The sequence below is a fragment of the Cnephaeus nilssonii genome (assembly GCF_951640355.1).
Source record: "Cnephaeus nilssonii genome assembly, chromosome: 18".
In the NCBI taxonomy this organism is placed as follows: domain Eukaryota; kingdom Metazoa; phylum Chordata; class Mammalia; order Chiroptera; family Vespertilionidae; genus Cnephaeus; species Cnephaeus nilssonii.
In genome coordinates this window covers 11,418,093-11,441,421 of record NC_137089.1, presented here as the reverse complement: position 1 = coordinate 11,441,421, position 23,329 = coordinate 11,418,093, and the positions used below count along the sequence as shown (strand labels likewise).

The 23,329-nt window shown below is 42.6% G+C and overlaps 1 protein-coding gene across 1 annotated transcript in view; it reads left to right on the top strand.

Annotated features, from left to right (window-relative positions):
• Positions 1-23,329, top strand: part of NIPAL2 (NIPA like domain containing 2) — a 66,257-nt gene that overhangs the window by 15,026 nt on the left and 27,902 nt on the right. The window contains exons 2-4 of the mRNA XM_079796697.1: positions 2,259-2,327; positions 5,543-5,714; positions 20,291-20,350. Coding sequence (XP_079652823.1) covers positions 2,259-2,327; positions 5,543-5,714; positions 20,291-20,350 — 301 coding nt within the window. The remainder of the gene's footprint in view (positions 1-2,258; positions 2,328-5,542; positions 5,715-20,290; positions 20,351-23,329) is intronic.

Here is a 23,329-nt window from a genome sequence, read left to right as displayed (position 1 = left end):
GTGGACATATGTTTTCATTTCTCTGGGATATGTACCTAGGAGTGGAATTGCTAAGTCCAATGGAAAGTCCATGCTTAACTTTTTGAGGAACTGCCAGACTGTGTCCAAAGTGCTTTTACATTTTAGGTTTCCATCAGCAGTGTTATGAGGTTCTGGTTTATCTACATTCTTGCTAACACTAGTTATTATCTGGCTTTTTGTGTTAGCCATCTTACTCCGTGTCAAGCTGGTGTATCACTGTGGTTTTGATTTGCATTCTCTAATAGCTGATGATCTTGAACATCTTTTCATGTTCTTATAAGACATTTGTCTTCTTTATAGAAATATTTATTCAGATCCTTTGCTCACTTTTATTTGGGTTGTCTTTTTAGTATTGAGTTGTAAGAGTTCTTTATATGTTCTAGATACAAGTCCCTTATTAGATATATGATTTACAAATATTTTCTGCTATTTTATGGTGTGTTTTTTCACTTTCTTGATAGTGTTTTTTGAAATAAAATAGTTTTTAATATTGATGAGGTCCAAATATTTTCTCGTTTGTTGCTTAAATTTCTGATGTTTTATCAGTAAGAATCCATGGCCAAGTCCAAAGTCTTGAAGATTTACTCCTATGTTTTCTCCTGAGATTTTTTTATAGTTTGGGCTCTTACATTTAGGTCTTTTGAGTTATTTTTGTACATGGTGTGAGGTCAGCAGCTGTACCATTTTACATCCCCAGCAGCAAAGCACAGGGTTCCAATTTCTCCACACCCTTCCCAACACTTGTTATTTTCTTTTTTTTTTTAGACATCCTATTGGGTGTGAAGTGATAGCTCATTGTGGTTTTGATCGGCATTTCCCTAATGATTAGTATTGTTGAGCATCTTTTCATGTGCCTATGGGCCATTTTTATATTGTCTTATAAAAAATAGCTACTCAAGTCCTTTGCCCATTTTTAAATTGAATTGTTTATTTTGTTGTTGAGTTATAGGAGTTCTTTATATATTCTGGATATCAATCTTTATCAGATATATGAGTTGTAAATATTTTCTCACACATGTGGGTTGCCTCTTCATTCTGTTAAGAGTGTCCTTTGAGGAATATAAGATTTTAATCTTGACGAAGTCCAATCTATCTGTTTTTCCTTTTGTTGTGTACTTTTGGTGTCATATCCAAGAAATCATTGCCAAATACTGCTACCAATTTCTAAACATTTGCCATGGTGGCATTTAAACTACTCAGTTAATGATTTAAGGAATTTTGAAGTTATTTCTATTTATCATTTTACTTTTATAACTATGGGAGATTTTCATAATTTTTCATTCAATCCAAAACTTCATCTGAATCTTTATTTTCCTGATTTCTGCCAAATGCATTTAAATGGAAATCAAAAACATGGAAATAGCACATTGTATTATGATACAATTGTTCCCCAGGAGGAATAGTGATCAAAATTATTGCCAACTGCCTATATTAGGAAAAGAAAATTCTTAACTGATTAAAGACTATGGATATTATATATCAACTATTAAATGGGTTTTTAACTTTTTTGCTTCATTTTTTTAAAATACTGAATTTCACTTCGGCTCCTATAAACTTCTAACACTTCAAAGACATTTTGCATTCTGAAAAGGGTTCCTTATGGTTGAAATGTTCATTTGAAATTCAAATAACTCCTTGGAAGTTGAAGCAAGGGGGAAAGTCCCTTAAATCATTGCAATTTATAATACTAGAAGATATTATACCTTTGTATTTAGATAGGAGCTGCTAATGCATCTTTTGAAGTCATCAAGTAATAGATGCACTATTTATAGTAAACATCTTGGGCAATGTGAAAGAAATAATTTTTTAACCTATATAGTTTTTGTTTTAAACCACTGTACATATGTCTAAGCAAGTTTTGTTCAAGCCCCTAATTTTGTTTAGTAGATGATATCAAAGACCCAATAGAAGCCTGAGACATGGTTCTCTCTCCTCAGAGAATTCGCCATCTATTTATAGAGCCTAATGATACATATGACAATATAAAAGAAGGACTAAGGGATGTTCACTATTTAGAGTCTGAGAAAGTAAAGATGGGCTACTAATCCTAATAAAGTCATTATTCATGTTTCAAACAACCCTCCCAAATGGATGCCAAGTAAATATTTGCTGAATAAACAAATGTATGAATGTATCAACCTAAAATTTTTTTTGCTGTTTGGGGTGTTTGTTTTTTTAGTAAATACCTTGCAAGTGCTATTTAGTGCACCATTTAAATAAAACATTTTCTTTTTCAGTTTCACCTTTTTGGAGTTTTGCTGGCTGTTGTAGGAAACTTGGTCATCAGCATTTCCCTGAATATTCAGGTAAGAAGAGCTTGTTTTCCTAATTCTGAATTTTTCTAGCACATGACTTTAATGGGCCATGGGCACTTTTGCCTTCTTGGGCTCTTCCTCCATTAAAAATATTAAAATTATATTTTATGACCTCACCAATATAAAGAGAAATATAATCCAACTGGATTACAGTCATGTTTTCTCTTCTTCTGATTTCAAAAGAAATAAATGCTTTTGTGGTCCTCTTGATAGTATTGTATACCCGAGGCAAGGTGTGTAGGTAGCTTATGAATTTGTACCACACTTAGAAAGATATTCATAGTCTTGGCATAAGATAAGATTTTCTTTAATGTTCTATGTTTTCTTCTAGTACTTTTATTATTGTCTTTAAATTTTTTTTAAGTAATCTAGAATTGTACATACTTTGCAATAAGGAAGTTCAGTTTTCATAAAATCAATAAGGAAATGGGGCTTTATTCAATGGCCAGTTTTTCAGGAATTTATATGTTTAAAATACAGAGAAATACTCAAGCCAGATATAAGTAAGACTCCCCCAACCTAACCCCCTGCTACCAAAGCATTTTGCCATGGCGTGTTCATTGTGATCGCTACTTTGACTTAAATATTGAATCTTTTTTCAAAAAGTTTTTCTTTAGTAATTTATTAACTTCATTTCAATTATGTTTATTTTGGCATCTGGACTTTTCGATATTCTGAAATAAGTGTTTTGGAGCAAAGGATTTACCACCAGAACACAGGTGTTGTGAAAGCCACCACTAAATCAAAACCAAAATGGGAAAGGAAAAGGCTCATCAACATCATGGTCATTGGACATGTAGATTGCGGCAAGTCTACCACTACTGGCCATTGCTCAGGTGTGATGGGACTGACAGAAGAACCATCGAAAATTTGAGAAGGAGGCTGTTGAGATGGGGAAGGGCTCCTTCAAGTATGCCTGGGTCCTGAAATATCATTGCTGTTATGAACACATTAACAACTGTTGGACATAGAAACCGGGACTCAAAAGAACTGTTGGCCCAGAAAAAAACTCACTATAGACTGATTCATTTGCCTCTCAGCATAACTATTATTGCTTGTCTCATTTTCGGTTCCTATAAGTGTATTCCTAGTATCACATGAGCTCACTCATCTGGGGGAAAAGATGAACAACATAGACTGAAGAACAAGAACAGCATTGATCAGACTGTCAGACCTCAGAGGGAAGGTAGGGGAGGGTGGGGACAAGGGAGATAGATCAACCAAAGGACTTGTGTGCTTGCATATGAGCCAGTGATCACGGACAACAGGGGGAGGGGGGCATGCGTGTGGGAGGGTTTGGGAAGGGAACGGGGGGAGGGGGTTGATGACAAATATGTGATACCTTAATCAATAAAGTAATTTAAAAAAAAAAAAAGTATGCCTGGGTCTTGGAGAAGCTGAAAGCTGAAACATGAACATGGTATCGCTACTGATATCTCCCTGTGGGAATGTGAGAACAGTAAGTATTATGGGACCATCACTGACGCCCCAGGACACAGAGACTTCATAAAAAACCATGATTACAGGCACATCTCAGGCTGACTGTCCTGTCCTGACCGTTGCCCCTGGCGTAGGTGGATTTGAAGCAGGCATCTCCAAGAATGGGCAGACCGCTGAGCACACTCTCCTGGGTGTGAACCAACTGGTTGTTGATGTTAACAAAATGGATTCCACTCAGCCGCCCTGTAGCCAGAAGAAATAGGAGAAAATTGTTAAAGAAGTCAGCACCTACATTAGGAAAATTGGCTACAAACCTGACACAGTAGCATGTGTGCCAGTTTCTGGTTGGAATGGTGACAACATGCTGGAGCCAAGTGCTAACATAACGTGCCTTGATTCAAGGGATGGAAGGTCACCGGTAAAGCTGGCAATGCCAGTGGAACCACGCTGCTTGAAGCTCTGGATTGGATCCTGCCACCAACTGGTCCAACTGACAAGCCCTGGAGCCTGCCCCTCCAGGGTGTCTACAAAATCAGTGGTGGTGGTGCTGTCCCCGTGGGCCCAGTGGAGACTGGTGTTCTCAAATCCAGCATCATGGCCACCTGTGCTCCAGGCGGTGTTACAACGGAAGCAAAATCTGCAGAGAAGCACCAGGAAGCTTTGAATGAAGCTCTTCCTGAAGACAGCGAGGGCTTCGATGTCAACAACGTGTCTGTCAAGGATGGCAGTGTGGCTGGTGGCAACAAAGATGACCCACCCGTGGAAGCAGCTGGCTTCACAGCTCAGGTGATGACCCTGAACCATCCAGGCCAGATCAGTGCTGGCTAGGCACCGGTGCCGGATGGCCACCCGGCGCACATTGCTTGCACAGTTTGCTGAGCTGAAGGAGAAGACGGGTTGTCATTCTGGGGAAAAGCTGGAAGAGGGCCCAGAGACTTTGAAATCCGGTGACGCTGCCATCGTCGGTAGGGCTCCTGGCAAGCCCGTGTGTGTGGAGAGCTTCCCTAACTCTCCTCCTCTGGGCCATTTTGCTGTTTGTGACATGAGACAGACAGTCGCTGTGGGTGTCATCAAAGCAGTGGGCAAGAAGGCAGCTGGAGCTGGCAAAGCTCAGGAGCTAAATGCATGTCATCCCCATACCTGCCACCCCCTGCTTCATCGGTGGTGGGAGACAGTCTCGGGGCTGTTTGTCTCCATTGGCCATTTGGGTTTAATAGGAAAAGACTGGTGAACGATTCATGCCTCGTAAACCCTTCAGAAGGAAAGGAGAGTGTGTTGTGGGCCATTTGGATTTTTTTGTGTGTGTGTGGCAATTTTTAAATTATTAGTTTTTAAAATCAGTATTTTTTTTTTTTAATGGGAAAAAAAAGCTTGACCAAAAATCTGTCACGGAATTTTGAGACGCATTAAAACAAAGTTTAATGAGAACCAAAAAATAATAAAAGAAGTGTTTTGGTCGTGGACCAAAAAGTCACTTAACTCCTTCACATACACCTCAACTTTTGATAGTATTGATGCTTATTTTACAGAGTTGCTATGAGAATGAAGCAACATTCAGAGGTGAGAGGGCCCTTTGGGCTATAAAAGGCTCCATCAGTGTGAATCACTTCGGCTGCGAATATGCTCGACACAAACACAAGAACATAATCATTGCTCTCCAGGGATCCTGGCAAATAAATGTTAAGGCCACGGTGCAAATGCAGAGGGCCAACACTTTTCAAACAAGTTCTAAATATCTTCTTACATACATTCTGATTTACCTCTAGAAATACTCTCATCTTCAGTCGGCGCACCGGGAGCACGCGAGGCCGTTCTTCAGGAGCTTGCTGTGGTGGGGCGGGGCGCTCCTGATGGCCCTGGGAGAGGCGGGGAACTTCGTGGCCTACGGATTTGCCCCCGTCACTCTCGTCGCTCCGTTAGGCTGTATGTCTGTTACAGGTGAGCCGATTTCCCATGTTTTGACAAATGGAAATTTTAAGAGATCAGAAAGTTGATGAACAACACACAACTTAAACCACACACAGAGAAAGGACGAAGGTCTCTTTCCTGTCTTCTTAGCATGTGAACGTCAAACAGTATACTACTCATTTCGGGTATCCGCTGTCCTGCTGCCACGTTAACCATGAATAAACTTGCCTTTGGTAGCTTGACCATTGTGCATAAAAGCCCACTTCCCAGCCTGCGTCTTAATAAATTCACAGTAACAGCAAATGTTAGGCTGTGCTTGTTACTTATTAATGAATCTCATCTCAAAGCATCTGTAATACAATTTATATTTTATTCAGATGTTAAACTGACATTGCATTTACTTAGACTCTTGGGTGCCTGATCTCGACTGCATAGGTTAAGCATCCCTTTGACATGAAAAATTAAATATTTGTTACTTTTAAAATTTATATGATTTACTAAATGCATTTAGGAAAGAGAATGTATCGCTTCTCGGCCTTTTGGCTAAGATCAAGTGTAGGAAAGAGAATGTGAGATGTTGCAAAAAGACTAAAAAAGGAGCAAAAATCACTGCTGAAAAGGAGGACAAATTCTCTAAACCTTGTTAAATCAATAAGATCTTTTTCTTTTTTACTCTCTATTTGCTGCTATGGAAACAGCATGTTTCTAGATTTCTGTGAATTTGGAAACCATTGAAATAGAAACAAGTTGATGGTTATTGTCTAGTAACAACTAGATCAAGCATAACATGTGCTAACATATCCCAGTTTTAGTATTTCTCCTAAGAAGTATAAAATAGTCTTAAAGAATGCATCGTTTAAACTGAAATAATGTGTATTCATAGAGAATTTCATTTTGTTTAGCAAGTAGTTTCCCCCTCTTAATCATTTAAAATATTTAAATACATTTATGATAGATGATAATAGAACATTTAGCAAAGACCACTTTTTTTAACTTCTAGAAATTGTTCCGTTAAAATCGCCATGCTGTTCTTACTCTGAATAAGCTCACAGTTTATGTAATTCTTTATCATTCTTAACATCCTGATAAAGGGAGCAATTTGGGTATATCTTATCTTCTATTTAGTATTCATGCCATGTACACGGATGTCCTAGATTTTATTTTCAAAATCTGAGAAATAACATAAAAGATCTAGTTATATTGTCAACGTGGGACTTCAGGCCCCAATTCCCCAATTGTTCTGAAAATGTTATATTATTCTTCATACTGACTGTATAGTTAGAGCTGATCTTTAGTTTTGTTTCTTTTTCTGCTTTATCCTCAATTTCCATGAAATTGCTAAAGGGAAAAAAGTGCCCAGGGATATCAAGCAGTTACCGGGGGCAGGGCCGAGGGCACCAGATTGTACTGAAATTCTCCATTGATCGCCAGATACCCAGTTCTGGGAAATCATTTTTATGGGAACAAAAAATAAAAGAGAACTACTCTAACCAGCTGAAAGAAAGAGGGATATGGCTGGGTTTATTGTATAGACCCGAGACTTCCCAGGAATGAAATATAGCCAGGCCTCCTGGTGCCTGAGGTGGAAATTCAGAAGTTGTCAGAAATGTAGGGCCCTCGTAGCAGATCTTCAGTGAAACTGCTCATTGCGGCATGACTTGCTCCAGGCTCTCATTAACCACAGGAAGCTTAAGGGGTCCCACCTTTCCCTCACTGCCCTGTCCCCCCATGTCCCTGTGGGGCCAGCCTGCCCACCTCAAACTCTGAGTCCACTGCCTTGACCGATGGGCTTTGCTTAATGCTTCTCATCACTTTGTGTGTGCGGCCTCGGCCGCAATGAATGCTTCACATTTAGAGCATTTTTAGCAACTTCCCTGTCTGCCCATTTCAAACGATTCAAAGAAGTAAATGATGGCCGCAGACACAAATCATTTCCTACTTTACAATCTTTGCAAATAATAATATATTCTCATTGCCCTAGCTGGTTTGGCTCAGTGGAGAGAGCATCAGCCTGCGGACTGAAGGGTCCCAGGTTCGATTCCGGCCAAGGGCACATGCCTGGGTTGTGGGCTCGATACTAGTAGGGGGTGTGCAGGAGGCAGCTGATCAATGATTCTCTCTCATCATTGATGTTTCTATCTTTCTCTCCCTTCCTCTCTGAAATCAATAAAATATATTTTTAAAAATAATAATTATAATAATATATTCTCAGAAGTAATATCCCCACAGCACTCCTGAGCTGAATTTAGGTTACAATGAATTGTCGTGGATGGGGTAGGGACTACTGGTGATGGAGAATTTCCCCCAGAACAACCCCCTACCATCCTGAGATTCTTGATAAAGATGATGGAAACGCGAGAGAATTTGAAGCGAAGGGGAAAGTATTTTTCACGCAGACGTATCTTATGGCGGTGTTTACAGATAAGGCAGCAGAGTGTCCACACTTCTTTGCTAGAACTTTTCCCCCCTTATTATTCCTTGGGAGCTTCCACAAAGAAATCACATCTCCCTTTGAATTAAGAAAAAAATGATAATGTCTGTTGCAGTGTTGCACGGAGGTTGCATATTCTGTTCTGGCCTCTTTTTCTTCCGCTGCTTTATAAATTTTAAAAAAGAAATTAAAATCTAAGACACTGTAGAGAGGTTAGCTCTTAAGTCCAAGTGAAGGGTACCGTCTGCCCTCTTCCCCCGGCTGGTCCGCTCCTTCCAGCCCTCGGTGCTCCTTGACCCCATGTGCAGTCTCACCACACACGGGTGCGCATGTGTCGGACCTGCGGCTCTGTCTTGGTCATCAGAGCTCCTGCTCCCTCTGTCCACCGCCATCGAGCAGGCTTTTTGTGTGTGTTGTTTTTTTTAATTAGGCCCAGTATGGAAGAAGCACTATGGTCAGCATTATGGATATTTCCATTCGCACTCTCTCCACGTTCCCGCCTCAAACCATCTTCATCTCTGTCCTTTCTGGCCCTCTGTCTGTGTCCCGCTGGTCCCCACTGACGTGTCCACCCTGAGACAGCGTTTCCCAGGGGGAGTTTTTCCGGTGCTCTCATGGGTGTCCTAAGGGACAAAGAATGCCCTAACCAAGCACGTTTCTGAAACACTAGGCTTCCAGTTACGCAGGTGTCGTCCGTGTGGGGTCCCGGGGCCTGGGATGGGTCCAGGCGCAGGGTCAGTCTTTCAGAGGCAGGGGCAGTGGGCCAGGTGTCCCACACCTGTCCATCACAAGATGCTTTTCTGCGAAGCATCTCTACAAACAACAGCTGTGCTGAGGACCCTCGGGGAATTCTGAAGGCAGTGCTCACAGCAGTCTCAGCTTCGGGACTCGGCCGGGACAGGCCACTCGCCGGAGCGGGCAGTGGGGTCGGATGACGGGAAATAGTCCTGGTGTGTCAGCAGATCGGAGTGGCCAGGCCTGGGTCCTGCTTTTTGAGAGAGAGAGTCGGAGCCCTCGTATCCTTGTGTCACCTTTGTCAGTGAAGAATAGGCCCAAATGCTATTCCGCCGGAAAGGCTGGTGATACCAGCAGTGTGGTTAACTATAGACTTGTGTTTGTGTTTCCATAATTAAGAAAGCTTAATGGGTAGTGTTTTCACCTTCGGCTGGGGGCCTCCCCAGTAAGCCAGGGCAGTAGAATGGTCAGGAGCACAAGCTCTCGGGCCACACTGAGGTTCAAATCTCAGTCCTGCCCCTGGAAAGCTCTGTGACCTCGGGCAAGGTGTTTAAACCGGTTTATGCCTCGATTTCTAGTCTGTAAAATGGGGGTAAAAAGAGTGCTCACCCCAGTCAGAGAAAGACGAGTCTCCCATGATCTCATTCATAGGTGGAATCTGATGAACAAAATAGATGCAGAGACATGGAAGCTGGAACAGACTGGAATCTCAGAGGGAACGTGGGGGTGGGTGGGTGGGGAGAGATTAACCAAAGAATTTATATGCATCTATACATAATCCGGGGGCACAGACCATCGTGTGGTGAAGGCCTGGTGGGGTGGTGCTGTGTGGAGGAGGTTAATGGGATGGGGAGTCGGAGTGGGACATCTGTAATCCTCCCAACAATAAAGATAATTGTTTTTAAAAAAGAAGAGAGTGCTTGCCTCAGAAGTGGTCACAGGAGGAAATGGGGTAACACCCCCCCCCCCCCCAGAACAGAGCTAGCTGCGCAGTCAGTACAGTGTGCCTCCTCCTCATCACATAGAAACGAAGCTCCCAGTTCCCTACCACGGCGTTGCCTCCAGGCGCCCAAAGGTGGCCAGTGGTTACAGTTTCTAAAGTGGATGAACCAGTTCTGGAAAAGCTTTTCGTTCTTACCCGCCCAGTGGTTAACTTTCAGGGAGCTGAGCAGTCGGATCTCCCCGGCTCCTCCCTTGGGCCATTAAGCAGTAATTACGCTTGGACTCCTCCACACATTCCCTACCAAAACAAGCTGGGAAATTCTAGGACTTCCAGGTAACCTACCAAGACAAAATGCGTCTAGAAACCGGACCCAGGAGTTAGTCAGAGGACAAGTGGTAACAGCCTGAGATGTGTGTGCAACTCTGTCTTCTTGCTACTCTCCCTTGACAGTGCTTTCTTCGCTCGCTCACTAACTTCCGAGAGGCTGAAGGGCGGAGTTTTTCAGGTCTAACTGCAATTTAAGAATGTGTTTTCTGCCCAGCTGGTGTGGCTCAGTGGTTGAGTGTCGACCTATGAACCACAGGAGGTCACGGTTCAATGCCCGGTCAGGGTACATGCCCAGGTTTTGGCTCAATCCCCAATAGGGGGCGTGCAGGAGGCTGCCCATCAATGATTCTCTCTCATCACTGATGTTTCTACCTCTCTTTCCCTCTCCCTTCCTCTCTGAAATCAATAAAAATATATATATTTTTAACCCTTTGCACTCGCTTGCTTTTTTCTCGATTCCTTTATTCTAATGCTAACCGTGTCAAGTCACACTCGACATCCGAGTGCAAAAGGTTTGAAAAATAGTTCCTGAAGAACTATTTACTATACTAAAAACTTAGTAAAAAGAAGTAAGTGGATAGCTGTAGAACTTGTTCTAAAAATTTAAACTTCTGCCTTACTGCCTGTCTCAGGTGCGCCCTCCCCCTCAGCAGGCCTCTCCTGGCTCCTAGGCCAAGTTCAGTAGGCGTGGTCTCCGCTCCCTTCCCATCCGCTGTGGGTCCTCTCGGCCACGTAGTGCCTTTTGGTGAGTTGGCAAAAGGCAGCCTTTCTCGTGGTACTTACACTGATTTTATTAAAGCAGGACACTCTGGGGCCATCTGTCAGGAAGTTGTCCCGGGGAATATACTAATCAGCAGGCTCTGAGATGTGGGTGGCGCCTCCTCCGATGCACTGTCTGTGCTCTGCACAACCTGCCCAGCGGCCCCGGCCGGTCCTGACCTTGCCCCTCCCCTTTGGCAAGTCTCCTCGTGCTCTCAGTGACTTGTTTCCTGTCGGTCCTGGCCGTCCGACCGAGAGACCCAGGGGACTGGGACTGTGCGTGTCTGGTTGCCTGCCGTTGGCTCTTTCTAGGAGAGGGGCGCGGGGAAGTCACACAGCACAGCCTCGGGGAATTGGTTTGAAACGGAATGGAGATAAAACGAGGGTGGGCGGCTCCGTTCTGGGGTGTTGGAACCGAAAAGAACATGTGTTTCAAAGATTTCCATTCCTGACGAAGCATAATGGTTACACATTTCACTGCAAGGGTCTTGTGGATATTTGCTCTTGTGAATACACAGAGGTTTATAAGACTGTCCTTTGGGGGTTGGGTCGGGTTATTTGTGCATCGACAAAGGGTGTCCTTCGTGCAACGTTTTCCTTTATTCTGTTCATCCCCGTGACTGTGATCTGTGCGTTGAGAGATGATTTAAAATCATTACGTTACCAACAACCCGAAGAGGTGAAGCCACACACAGTGAAGAAGATTCAGGGCAGCTTACTCAGTATGAAATCCACCGGGGGAGGCACGGGAGCCGGCCGTGAAGGGAGCCTGCTGCCCGGGCAGGAGGGTGGGACAGATGGGACACGAGGGACATTCTCCAGTCTTGTGTCTCCGAGTATGTTTTTTTGGAAGTAATTAGAAAAGAGTTCAGAGAAGACATCATCTTTCTCCAATTAAACTCGGGCAGTCCTTTAGAAATAGCGAAAGGTAAGAAACTAACATTGAATGTGCATCCTCTGTGCCAGGTACCATCTGAGCCACATACGCTCATTTTCCTCAATTATTTCCCAGATGAATAGAGATGAGTAATAAGTAGATGAAGTTTGAGGTGAATTATACGAGATCAAACACTTGGAATATTAAATGGAATGATAAAAACGAATAGCAGCTATGTCTCCTTGGCCCTGGGGCAGTTTCCTAAGAGAAGGAGTCACCCTCTTCGTGGCTAATTTGGATTAAAACTGGAGCAGAGAGTGAGACCTATGACTGGTAAGTCTTTTCCGTCTCTCATTTCCCCCAACATGCTGGCTTTTGCTCAAAATGAAACGCACGGTGTGGAATATATGTTGTTTCGTGTGTTTCCGTTGTGCTGTTAGGAAGCTCTACACTGAAACATGCCTGCGATCCATTAGATGATGGGCATAGCATAGCCAGACGCCCGGGCGAGGCCTTTTGGAGTTCCAGAGAAGTCATCCCAAGCAGAAACTTTGGTCTCCAAGGTTTTCATTAGAAACAAATGAAAGGAAGCGTAAACAGGCCAATGAGTGAGTGGCATCGCGTTCCACAGACCTAGATACCGCGCGTGGCCCAGCGCTTGGAGCCTGTGCTTAGTGCCAGCCCCTGAACTCGCTGGAGCTCCAAACCTCACAGCTGCCTGTGACAGTGGCCCTTCGCATGGATGTTTATCTTCATGTTGGACATGTGCAAAGATAAGATACCCCTTTTCTCAGTGACTTGCTGGGCTGTCTGCTTCAGCACCTGGTCCCAAAACCAGCCTAAGTAACATCCTATCTAATAAAAGCCTAATATGCTGCGTGTCCGGTCGTCCATTCAACCAATCAAAGCGTAATATGCTAATGATATGCTAAGGCCGCTCAACTGCTTGCTATGACGTACATTGACCACCAGGGGGCAGACAGTCGACCGGTCGACCAATCGCTATGACATGCACTGACCACTTGGGGGCAGATGCTCTGACTGGTAGGTTAGCTTGCTGCTGGGGTCAGGTCGATCGGGACTGAGCAAGACGGGCCAGACACACCCCTGGAGCCCTCCCATGGTTCCTCCCTGGCTGGCCAACCTCCCACGTCCCTCCCCGGCCCTGATCGTGCACCGGTGGGGTCCCTTGGCCTGGCCTGCACCCTCTCGCAATCCGAGACCCCTCGGGGAATGTCGGAAAGCCAGTTTCAGCCCGATCCTGCAGGCCAGGCTGAGGGACCCCACTGGTGCATGAATTCGTATACCGGGCCTCTAGTGTGTGGAATAAAACTCTGAGGTTTGCACCTTATGTCTGTCCGCTCATGCACTCAGTTGAAAGCATTCTGAAAACCTAAAAACTATTTGAAATGTCTCTTCCGTCCATCCTTATTATTTGAGAACACCACAATGTATTTCTAGAGAAACGGCTATTATTGAAGTAATGCACATTTAAATTTATAATACAGAGTTAATCTTTCCAATGGTAGCATTTTCATTTTTTTGGAGTCATTTTCAAGTTTAATCACTACTGTGTGTCAAGAAAAAAAAATGTAGAAAAGAAGGGATTATTGCTCTTAATCCAGGTACATTTCCTCATTTGAAATTATGCGAATAACCTATGAATTACCTTTTTATTGTCTTCAATAAATGACAATAGCAGTTTTTTTAGTAAGATGAATTACTTGTTCCCTTTTATTCCTACCATTAGGGATGGTAGGCTAACTTTTCTCTCTGTAAAGAAACGTCTTTCAAGGTGTCCTCAGATCTTCAAATCCTGACTCCACGGGGTCCATGGTAATTGACATGTAATGCTACAACTAACAGGGAATGGTCATGGTGGAGCAGCCGTGCCTCCATACGATTAGAGCAGACTGAGCCTGTGAGCACGCTCCATGTGTGCACGTGCTTGATGCTGGGCTGTGACTGACATGAAAGCGCTTTGTGGTTTGCTTTTCCCCGTACGATACAGCTGCCCTTCTAAGTGGTCAGAAACCGCAAGCCAGATATTTACATGGGAGGATCTGTTTGTAGCATGATTATGTAAGTCTGTTCTTTTCATGTCATGGGTATTTTTGTCGTTTTTTTCTTAATAAAAGAAGAGTTTTCTTTACTACGTTGTCTTCTACTTTCCTATATTATAAACACATACCCTGAGTTCTCTTCAGATCGTAGACACGAAACAATAACCCGAATGCCCAGGAAATGGAAATTGAGGACTAGGTCAGTGCTCACAAACTGGCGGTGGCCTGCCGACCAGCTCTGGCCTCGGCTGTGTTTTGTTTGGCTCAAACAATGCTTATAAGAATACAAATTATTTTCCCATGTTTAGAAACTGGACCGTGACACACAAGAACTGGATTTTTGTCCAAAAGAATCAGATCTGGTAGCACGGGACTCGCAGTGCACGAGGGCTGAGTGATGGCTGCCCCCTGTCACTGTGCAGTCCGAGGCACCACAGCCCACTGCGCCTCATGGCTACGGGATCAGCTAAATGGCCACTGTCGGCATTTGCATTCGTGACCTGAATGGGTTTTTTTCTTTCCAATTGAATCAAATAAGAATATCATATCATAATTTCACATAGGTAATGTGTAATTGTTTTTATTCTTAAGTTTTGGATTAAATTTGTCTTTTAAGAAGTGGTCATAAAAGGGTAAAAAATGAAAAGTACATGTGAACAAAATCTCTTTTATTTTTTTAATTCTTTATTGATTAAGGTATTTCATATGTCTCCTTTCCTCCCCCATCAGTTTATGTTGTTCATTATATTCCACAAATGAATGAGATCATGTGATATTTATCTTTCTCTCACTGGCTTATTTCGCTTAGCATGATGCTCTCCAGGTCCCCCATTCCCCACCTCCCCCAGCACATGCCCTCACCCCCCTAGTGTCTGTGTCCATTGGTTATGCTTATATGCATGCATGCCAGCCCTTTGGTTGATCTCTACCCCCTTCTCCCACCCTCCCCTGCCTTCCCTCTGAGGTTTGATAGTCTGTTCGATGCTTCTCTGTCTCTGGATCTATTTTTTTAAAATATATTTTTATTGATTTCAGAGAGGAAGTGAGAAGGAGAGAGAGATAGAAACATCAATGATGAGAGAGAATCATTGATCAGCTGCTCCCTGCACACCCACTACTAGGGATTGAGCCCACAACCAGGCAAGTGCCCTTGACTGAAATCAAACCTGGGACCCTTCAATCTGCAGGCCAATGCTCTATCCACTGAGCCAAACCAGCTAGGGCTGGACCTATTTTTGTTCATCAGTTTATGTTGTTCATTATATTCCACAAATGAGTGAGATCGTGTGATATTTATCTTTCTCCGACTGGCTTATTTCACTTAGCATAATGCCCTCCAGGTCCATGCTGTTGTGAATGGTAGGTGTTCCTTCTTTTTTACAACAGCATACTATTCCATTGTGTAGCTGTACCACAGTTTTTTAATCCACCGGATTAAAATCTTTTTTAAATAGCCATACTATAACACATTTAAATAGTTATTGAACTTTCTTCTGTGCTATTAAATCTTCAATAAAAAATTATTATTTGGAGGGGTAGATAACTTAAGTAAAATGTACACAGGTAATTCAGTGTTGCAAATTGAAAAAGGAAGTGCCAATTTACCTATCACTCTACAGACACAAAAATCAAAAATGATATGTAAAAATCTACCCTGACGTTTCATTGCTATCTTACAGAAATGTTACCAAAGTCAAGGGCTTTGCCACTTGGGATGTTCTTATTCAAGAACAAGACACGGTTGCCATTAGTTTTATTCTTGCAGCAAGTGAAACTCACACCCAAAGCTCTGTCTTCCCAAAGGGAGGCTTAGCCATTGCTTATGTACACTGTTTGGTTGATTACCTGTCCATTTCTTCTTTGCAGTTGCCTAAACTTACCGTATTTTCCGGCGTATAAGACGACCCCCAACTTTTCCAGTTAAAATATAGAGTTTGGGATATACCCACCCTATAAGATGACACCCGGCGTATAAGACGACTCCCGACTTTTGAGAAGATTTTCCTGGGTTAAAAAGTCGTCTTATACGCCGGAAAATACGGTATGTAGGTGTAGTTCTGGTCAAGCTCATCCTATTGCAGCTGCATCTGCAAAACACTGTGCATTTTTTAACATCTAGCAAGAATAGCATTAAGAACTGCCAAGACCTTGAGACCCTTGTCCTGTCTAAATAGAAAACTGGTGCCTAACTTCTGATCCTTAGTAGCTATCACAGAAGAAATCCAAATCAAGTTTGTACAACCTATCTGAATTCTCATGCACCAAATTAATTTATGCTTCTTGGTTTCTTTCTCTCACTCCTGCTCTTGGCCACATTAAGCTAAGGAACTCTTCCATAATAACAACCAGGTTTCAGACCAAGTCTAAGTGACGCCAGAAAGGAGGTAAATGAAGAACAAATAGAGAGTTTGTTCCTAAGTATACCAGGAAGTATTAGGAAGCTCAATACCAGGACGCATACCTATACCTGGGACTGGAACGGTCCCCCACATCTAGACTTGGTTCAGCGGAAGCCACCAGAATCTTGCTTGGCCTTTATCTGTTTTCATCTGGAAATCCAAATCAGAATGCCCATGTGTACGTTTCCTATGTCAACCTTGACCAGAAAGCATCTTCATTCCGATTGCTAACCTGAGTGACCCTTAACGGCTGAAGAGAGTATAGACGACTCATCAATAGTAGTCAGTCCATTGTAACTATTGCTAAGATTCTTCATGGCCATGAAGCTCTATGGTCAAGGCCAAGTGAATATATAAATAAACTTCCCCATGGAGCACTATGTGAACCAGAGAAAATACTTTGGGTTTTGGGGGGTTTTTTTTGTCCTTTCCCCTATGGATAATATTTCTGCTATCTTTTCCCCTCCTGATTCCTACAGAACCACTTCATATGCTGCTTTTCACCTTTTTTTAATGTGTTATGGTCATTTGTAGTCCAGTGTCTATCTCTGGAGTCACAGTGTGACGCTGTGTAATGAATTTAACCCCGGAGTTTATGCACACTCATGTAGACCCGTGTCTGTGAGCACTCTGTGTAGACCAGTGGCCGGGAGCGTTCTCTGTGTAGACCCATTCCTATGAAAGCCAGAATGAACCTTTGCCCAAATATGCGTGTAGTCCAAAATGTACACAACAGTGTGCATGCTCAGTAGTAGCTATACCCAGCACAAATCTGTTTAATTTACAAGCGTGTTCTGTTTTAATGCTTTTGATCTCGACTTCTTTTTTTTCTGTTGTTAAATATTGGATTTTACTAGAGGAATAAACGTGTAATAGGTTTTCCCCCTTTCTAAGTGTTCATTACACAATGGTCATGGTTATAGCCACAACTAGACAGGGTTGAGTTTGACAGATCTCTGATTGCCAATGTATATGGGAGCACTTTCAGTTTATTTTTTCCTCATCTTAAACATTTACTTCTCTACTTGGAAGTCATGTGATTAGCTGTTGTTCTGATACTGTTTTTGCTCAACCCAGCTCTCATTTTAACAATGTTTTGCAGGGTAAATGAGTTACAAGTAAATAGATCTTAATAGAGTGTTCTTTTTTATTGCTTTCTTTGCTAGATAAATGAAACTTAAAATCTTTTTATTCTCTTATGTAAAAATTTTACAGAAAATCTCATATTTTCTTAAAACAGAAAAATGAGTATGTAAGTGCATCAGACATTTTTTTTTCCAGAAAGTAAAAACAGCATATTTATGTTTCATAAAACTCTGGTAACTACTTCACAGAAATGTATATGATTTGAAGCATTCGTGTAGTTCAAGCTTATTGTTACCAATCACGTCCTTTTTGCTTTTTGCAATGAAATTATCTCCTACATAACATTTCCCCCAATTCCTCTGAAAGTGAAAGTATTTATGAAGGGGTGGCTTAGCAACAAAAAGAGAAGGAAAATGATGCTTTTCTTACTTCAAGGGAGCAATGGAATGTAGTTTACTAGAAAGAGCTCTGGGCTGGGATAAGGAAACACGGGTAATGCTTCCACTCCTGCTATAATGTACATGTTTGTTAGATGAACAGATCGATGAATACACAACCTCTTTGGGCCTCAGTCTCCCAGTTCTAACATGTAGGCCCTGGAGTAGATTATCTCTGTCTCCTAGTCGCTCTAGGATTCCCTCGTTCCATGTCAACAGTGTCTCCCTCCCTACTGGTATCTTAGCTATGAAATAGTCATCTGTCGTTACAGTGGAATGTATTGTGTGTGTGTGTTAGCATAGGGCTACTTTGCCTATTTTTTATTGTTAATCTGTCTCCCTCTGCTTGGAAACATTCCTTACCTTACTACACAGGAAGTCAGTGATGGGGGTGGAAGTGGGGTCTTGATTTTAATACCTTTTCTAATTCTCTAACATGTGAAATCAGTTGACTTGAATTATGTTGGTTCGAACCTGAAACAAGATTTTCAGACATTTTCAGTCTGCCCCAAACTCAATTCTTAATGTAATGGGCTATGTATCGGTAGATTAATTTGTGTGCAGAAAATGTTTCTTTAATGTTTCGGAGCCATACCACACAATTAAATTCATGCCTGGTGGACATTTCCCGTGCTTTGTTTATTCTGTGTGAATCGTTCATTCCTATAAACAACCGGCCCAGGAAAAGTTCGCAAGGATATAGTTGAACTTGAATGAGAGAGCTACGTTGAGAAAAAATGGCGAGAACCCATGAGGATCCCAGTTTACCTTGAATGAGAGCTTCTGGTGTAGAATTGTTATTTTGTTTTACATCAATTGCCAGAATATCAGATATATTCAAATTGAACTGATTTAATAGATTATTATACAGACTCATTAAAAGGATATCTATGAAGAATTTTTAATGACACGGCAAATGGTGCATAATATAGTAACTGAGGAAACCGAGAAAAGAAACTTGCATTATAGTTTATCTCAATTAAGGAAAATACACACACCAACTGCAGTTTTCTCTAAATGATGAAATTATTTTATAATGAGTTTTCCCCTGTATATTTACTTTAAAAAAAAAAAAACTCAGCTAATAATTTTTTTAATTTAAAATACAGATCGTGTTGTGTGTCTGTTCTTTGTATTATTGCATGTTTCCTTTTCCCATGCCTCCACTCGTCGAGGAATGGCTCCATAAGGGGAACAATGTGGGAAAAGTCACCTTGCCCACATAGCTGAGCCGTGGCAGAGGCCATGGCTCAGTTACAAGGCTGCGAACTCAGTAGCATCGGCAATGGAACGAGGGTCTTACACATCACAAGGGCCAGCAAGTGCAGGACAGAGATCCACAAACACTTTACTTACGCGCTAGGCACGAACCACACACTGGAGATCTTGGGAGAATAAGCTATACCTCAGAGTCAAGTGGATGGATAGTTTTAGGGGAGACACGCAGATCTTAGGTGTGGTGAAAGCTCTATTACAAAGGGTGACACCCATAAGGGTGGAGTGGTCAACCTGGTGGTGGGAATTGGGGGTGCGGGCGGGGAGGGGCCCAGAGGTTATGCTTGAGTTTCAAGGTGCTTGCGAGGATGGAGGCCGAGTTGCAAAGGGAATGGCACAAATAGCAGTCCTTTAGCATGAAGCTAAGTGGAGGTTCTGGGGATTGTGACTATTTTAGTAAGAGTGAGTGTGGAATATAAAAGGTCAAGGGCACACGTGGCAAGGAAAGTGGCAGGAACAAATCATGGCTGGCTGTCTTTGCATGGCTGCCTCTCCCCTGAGAATGAGAAGAAGCTACAAGAGGTTGATGAGCTGTGGCTTGACATTTGATTTGCATTTTAGAAAGATGACTCTGGTGGTGCTAAGGGGAAGGGGTCGAGAGATGGGAGGCCCCAGTGAAAGCTATGAGAGTGGCCTGAGCCAGAGGGGAAGCTGGCCTGAGCTGGGACAGCGACAGCGAAATGCAGAGGAGAGGGTGGATTTGAGAGAGAGACGCACACTTAACAGACCCAGTAGCCTGTTGGATGTGTGGTGTGAGGGAGGGGGCAGCCAGGCGGAGTCCTAGGATTCTGGTGCTCGACAGAGGTATCATAGGAGTGAGGATTAGAGGAGGGGGTGATGGGAAATAATGAGTTTCCATTTGGGATATAAAACTAAGACTTCTATCCACCCTTCCTTTCTTTCCTTCGCTTCTATCTCTTTCTGCCTTTCCATAGCAACACTGGTGTCACAGTCCCTCCCTCCCTCCCTCCCTCCCTCCCTCCCTCCCTTCCTCCATCCCTTCTTTCCCATTCATTCATGCAGTTATTAAGCCCTCACTGTACATGGGGCACCATCCCAATCACAGTCCCAGGGCCATTGTGAGCCAGGCTACTTTCCATGTATCCTGAACCGTGAGCAGGAAAGAAGTTATTTTACAGCCACAGCCACTGGGTGTCTCTGACCAGGACACAGCTAGCCATCTTAGGACACGAACTGCTTCACTCCTTTCAAATGCCATTGCATAATATATGTTTTTATATTGGAAACACCACTAATGGTCATTTTCTTTCTAGGTAGTGCCTTTATTTCTGTGATGTTTCTGAAAGAAAATTTGAGAGCCTCCGATGTTCTAGGTAAGTAATTCTTCAATTCATGTCATGATAGCGCTGCTTGATCAGGGAAATAAATAATACTATCCATAAGAAATATGTGCTTTGAAAACTGGGAACAAATTACTGAAATGATATGATCTTGGAGCTGCTGTTTGCTCTTCCATGGGAAATACTTCCACCTTCATTGCACCCACTCCCCATACTACTGACCACAGCAAATTATTATTTTATACTATTGTGATTGTGAATTTTATGAAATTTTTACGAGCATAATAAAATCCAGTAAATTTTATTTAAAAGGATGTGTTTGTTAGACTGTCCCATGAAAGTATACATGGGGGGAAAAAAAACAAAACACCCTGGCCAGTGTTAAGTGGTTAGAGTGTTGGCCCTCGGACCAGGAGGGTCACAAATTCCATTCCTGGTCAAGGGCACGTACCTGGGTTGCAGGTTCGATCCCTGGCCCTGGTCAGACCATGTGCGGGAGGCAACCCATCGATGTGTCTCTCTCACATCTCTCTCTCTCTCTCTCTCTCTCTCTCTCTCTCTCTCTCTCTCTCTCCCTCCCTCTCCCTCCCTCCCTCCCTCCCTCCCTCTCTCTCCCTCCCTTCCTCCTTTCCTTCCACTCTCTAAAAATCAATGGAAAAAATATCCTTGGGTGAGGATTAACAAAAAAAAACAAAAAAAGGAAAACCACACACACAAATTAGATGTACCAGTAGCTACCTGGTTTGTGGTTAGCTCTCTCCAAACATAACATAGAACTTTGCTCTTTTATAAAATTTTATTTAGAAATACAGCAGTCAGTGGAAAGAAACAGTAGCCTTCCTGGCTGTAAGACAGATTGGTTATTTGCAAATTGGTTCTATCTTCTGCCTCTTGTTGGAAATGTCCTTGGTAAGAGAAGACTTTGGACATTCCTGTTTTCTTCCTTGACAAACTCCTGTCTGAATTGCTGCTGACGTATGACAATGAAGATGATACTTGGGTACTTGAAATAAAGCAATGTCCACTCGCTTCCGAGGAGCTCACGTTTGTTTTTAAAATGGGAGCTGTGGCTGTGACACCGGTGTTGCTATGTTGGGCCTTGGTTGTCTCTGGTCGTGTTTCCCGGGAGCGAGTGTCGGGACAGGGCTGGCGCTGTTCCTTTCCCTCCTCGCTTGGATTCTGCTACTCGAGTTTTTGTCAACATTGTCAAATTCTTCATGGTTAAAATGTTCTCCCAAATGCTGTTCATATGTGGACTGCATCTTGTCAAATATCTTCTTTTTCTATGTTTTTTAAATAGATGATGGTTTGTACAATCATTTGGGGAAGTTGTTTGGAATCAGAAATAAGAATGAGCCAGGCCTGTGTTTTATAAATTAAAAACCTTAGGCCCTACGTCATTTTTCTCATTTATGTAATGTCTTCAGGAAACTTTAAATCATTTTATCTAATCATTATATCATTTTATCATATGCCATCATTTGTAATTAATGGTCGGCTAATGCTTAAATTAATCTAAGATATTTAACGAAGCAATACAGACAGATATAAAGGGAGATGCCTAATTATCGTGAATATTCGTGGTAAAAAGATGACTAATTAAGACAGAATCTGTGCCCTCAAACAATACCGATGAATGTTTTTTAAAAGCAGGAAATAATACGTACCATTAAGGCCTAAAGCTTTAGTTTAGAACAGGGCTTCTCAACCTCAGCACTGCTGATGTTTTACACTGGATACTCCCTCTTTGTAGGGGGCTGTCTTGTGCCTCATAGTGTATTTAGCAGCATCCCTACTGGCCTTGACACATTAGATGCCGTAGCGCCCTCTACACCAGTTATGACAACCAAAAATGACTTCAAACATTGCCAACTGTTCCCAGGCGGTGGGGAGAGGGGAGTAAAATTGCCCCCAGTTGAGAACTACTGGTTTAGGGTAAAGAGAGATTACTGTAACCGGGAAGCTCAGAGAGAACTTTTGACAGCAGAGGTAACATTTGAGTCCTCTCTGGTGGCTGGGTAGGACAGGCAAGGGCCACATCCAAGCATTGGGAGGAAAGCAAACAGAGGGAATAACACGAGCAGTGTTAACAAAGGTGCAAAAGGGTAAGTTTCAGTTTGGTACTGTACTACAACCACTGCCTGTAAGGTTTAGGGAAAGAATAAATGCTAGTCACAAACTGTGAAAGGGAAGAATATCAGTATCAATCGGTGCAGGTGGTTTGATCATCTACTTCGAAAACCCAAAATCAACTAAGCATTACTAACAGCAGTTAACTGGCTCAGCATCAAAGGACATGAACTGAACTCACTCTCGTGGGTTCAGATCTGGATTCGGCTTCTGCTATCAACTGTGTGGCCAGCATATGACTTCACTTCTCTAAGCCTGTTGGCTGACAAGTATGAGAGACTGTTCTAAGGATCAAATTGGGCCATTCACTTAAACACTTCGAAAAAATGTAAAGCCCTGTTCATGGTCATCATTTGTGTAGCCAACTTTATGCCCAAGAGGTAATACTAAAGAGGAATAGGAAACATACACACACACGCCAAAGTAAAACCTCTGTTAGTTATTTAATTCTTCACTAATTTCTCTTATTTTAATAACAGAAAACTTTATTAAATATTTATTCTTTCCTGGTATTATAAGTGTTTTAAATGAGCTATCCCACTTAAATGTAGGAACCAACCCACTTACAGAATTGGTACCTAGGTTAGATAACTTGCCCAAGGTCATAGAACTAGCAAGTGGTGAGCCAGTACGCCCCTACTGGCAGCCAGGTAGCCCTCCAGGGCAGAGGCTCAGGTGCGTCTCCCTTGTCAGAAAGCTGTGTGACCTTGGCAAAGTTACTTCCTGTCTTGAAGTCTCAATTTTCTCATCTTTAAAGTGAAGATAATATTACCTACCTCATAGGGTTAAATTCGTTCATGTATGTAAAACTCTTAGTATGGAGCCTATCACATAATATCATTATCCTACTCCTACATCCACCCCAGCCACCTCTGCACTCTA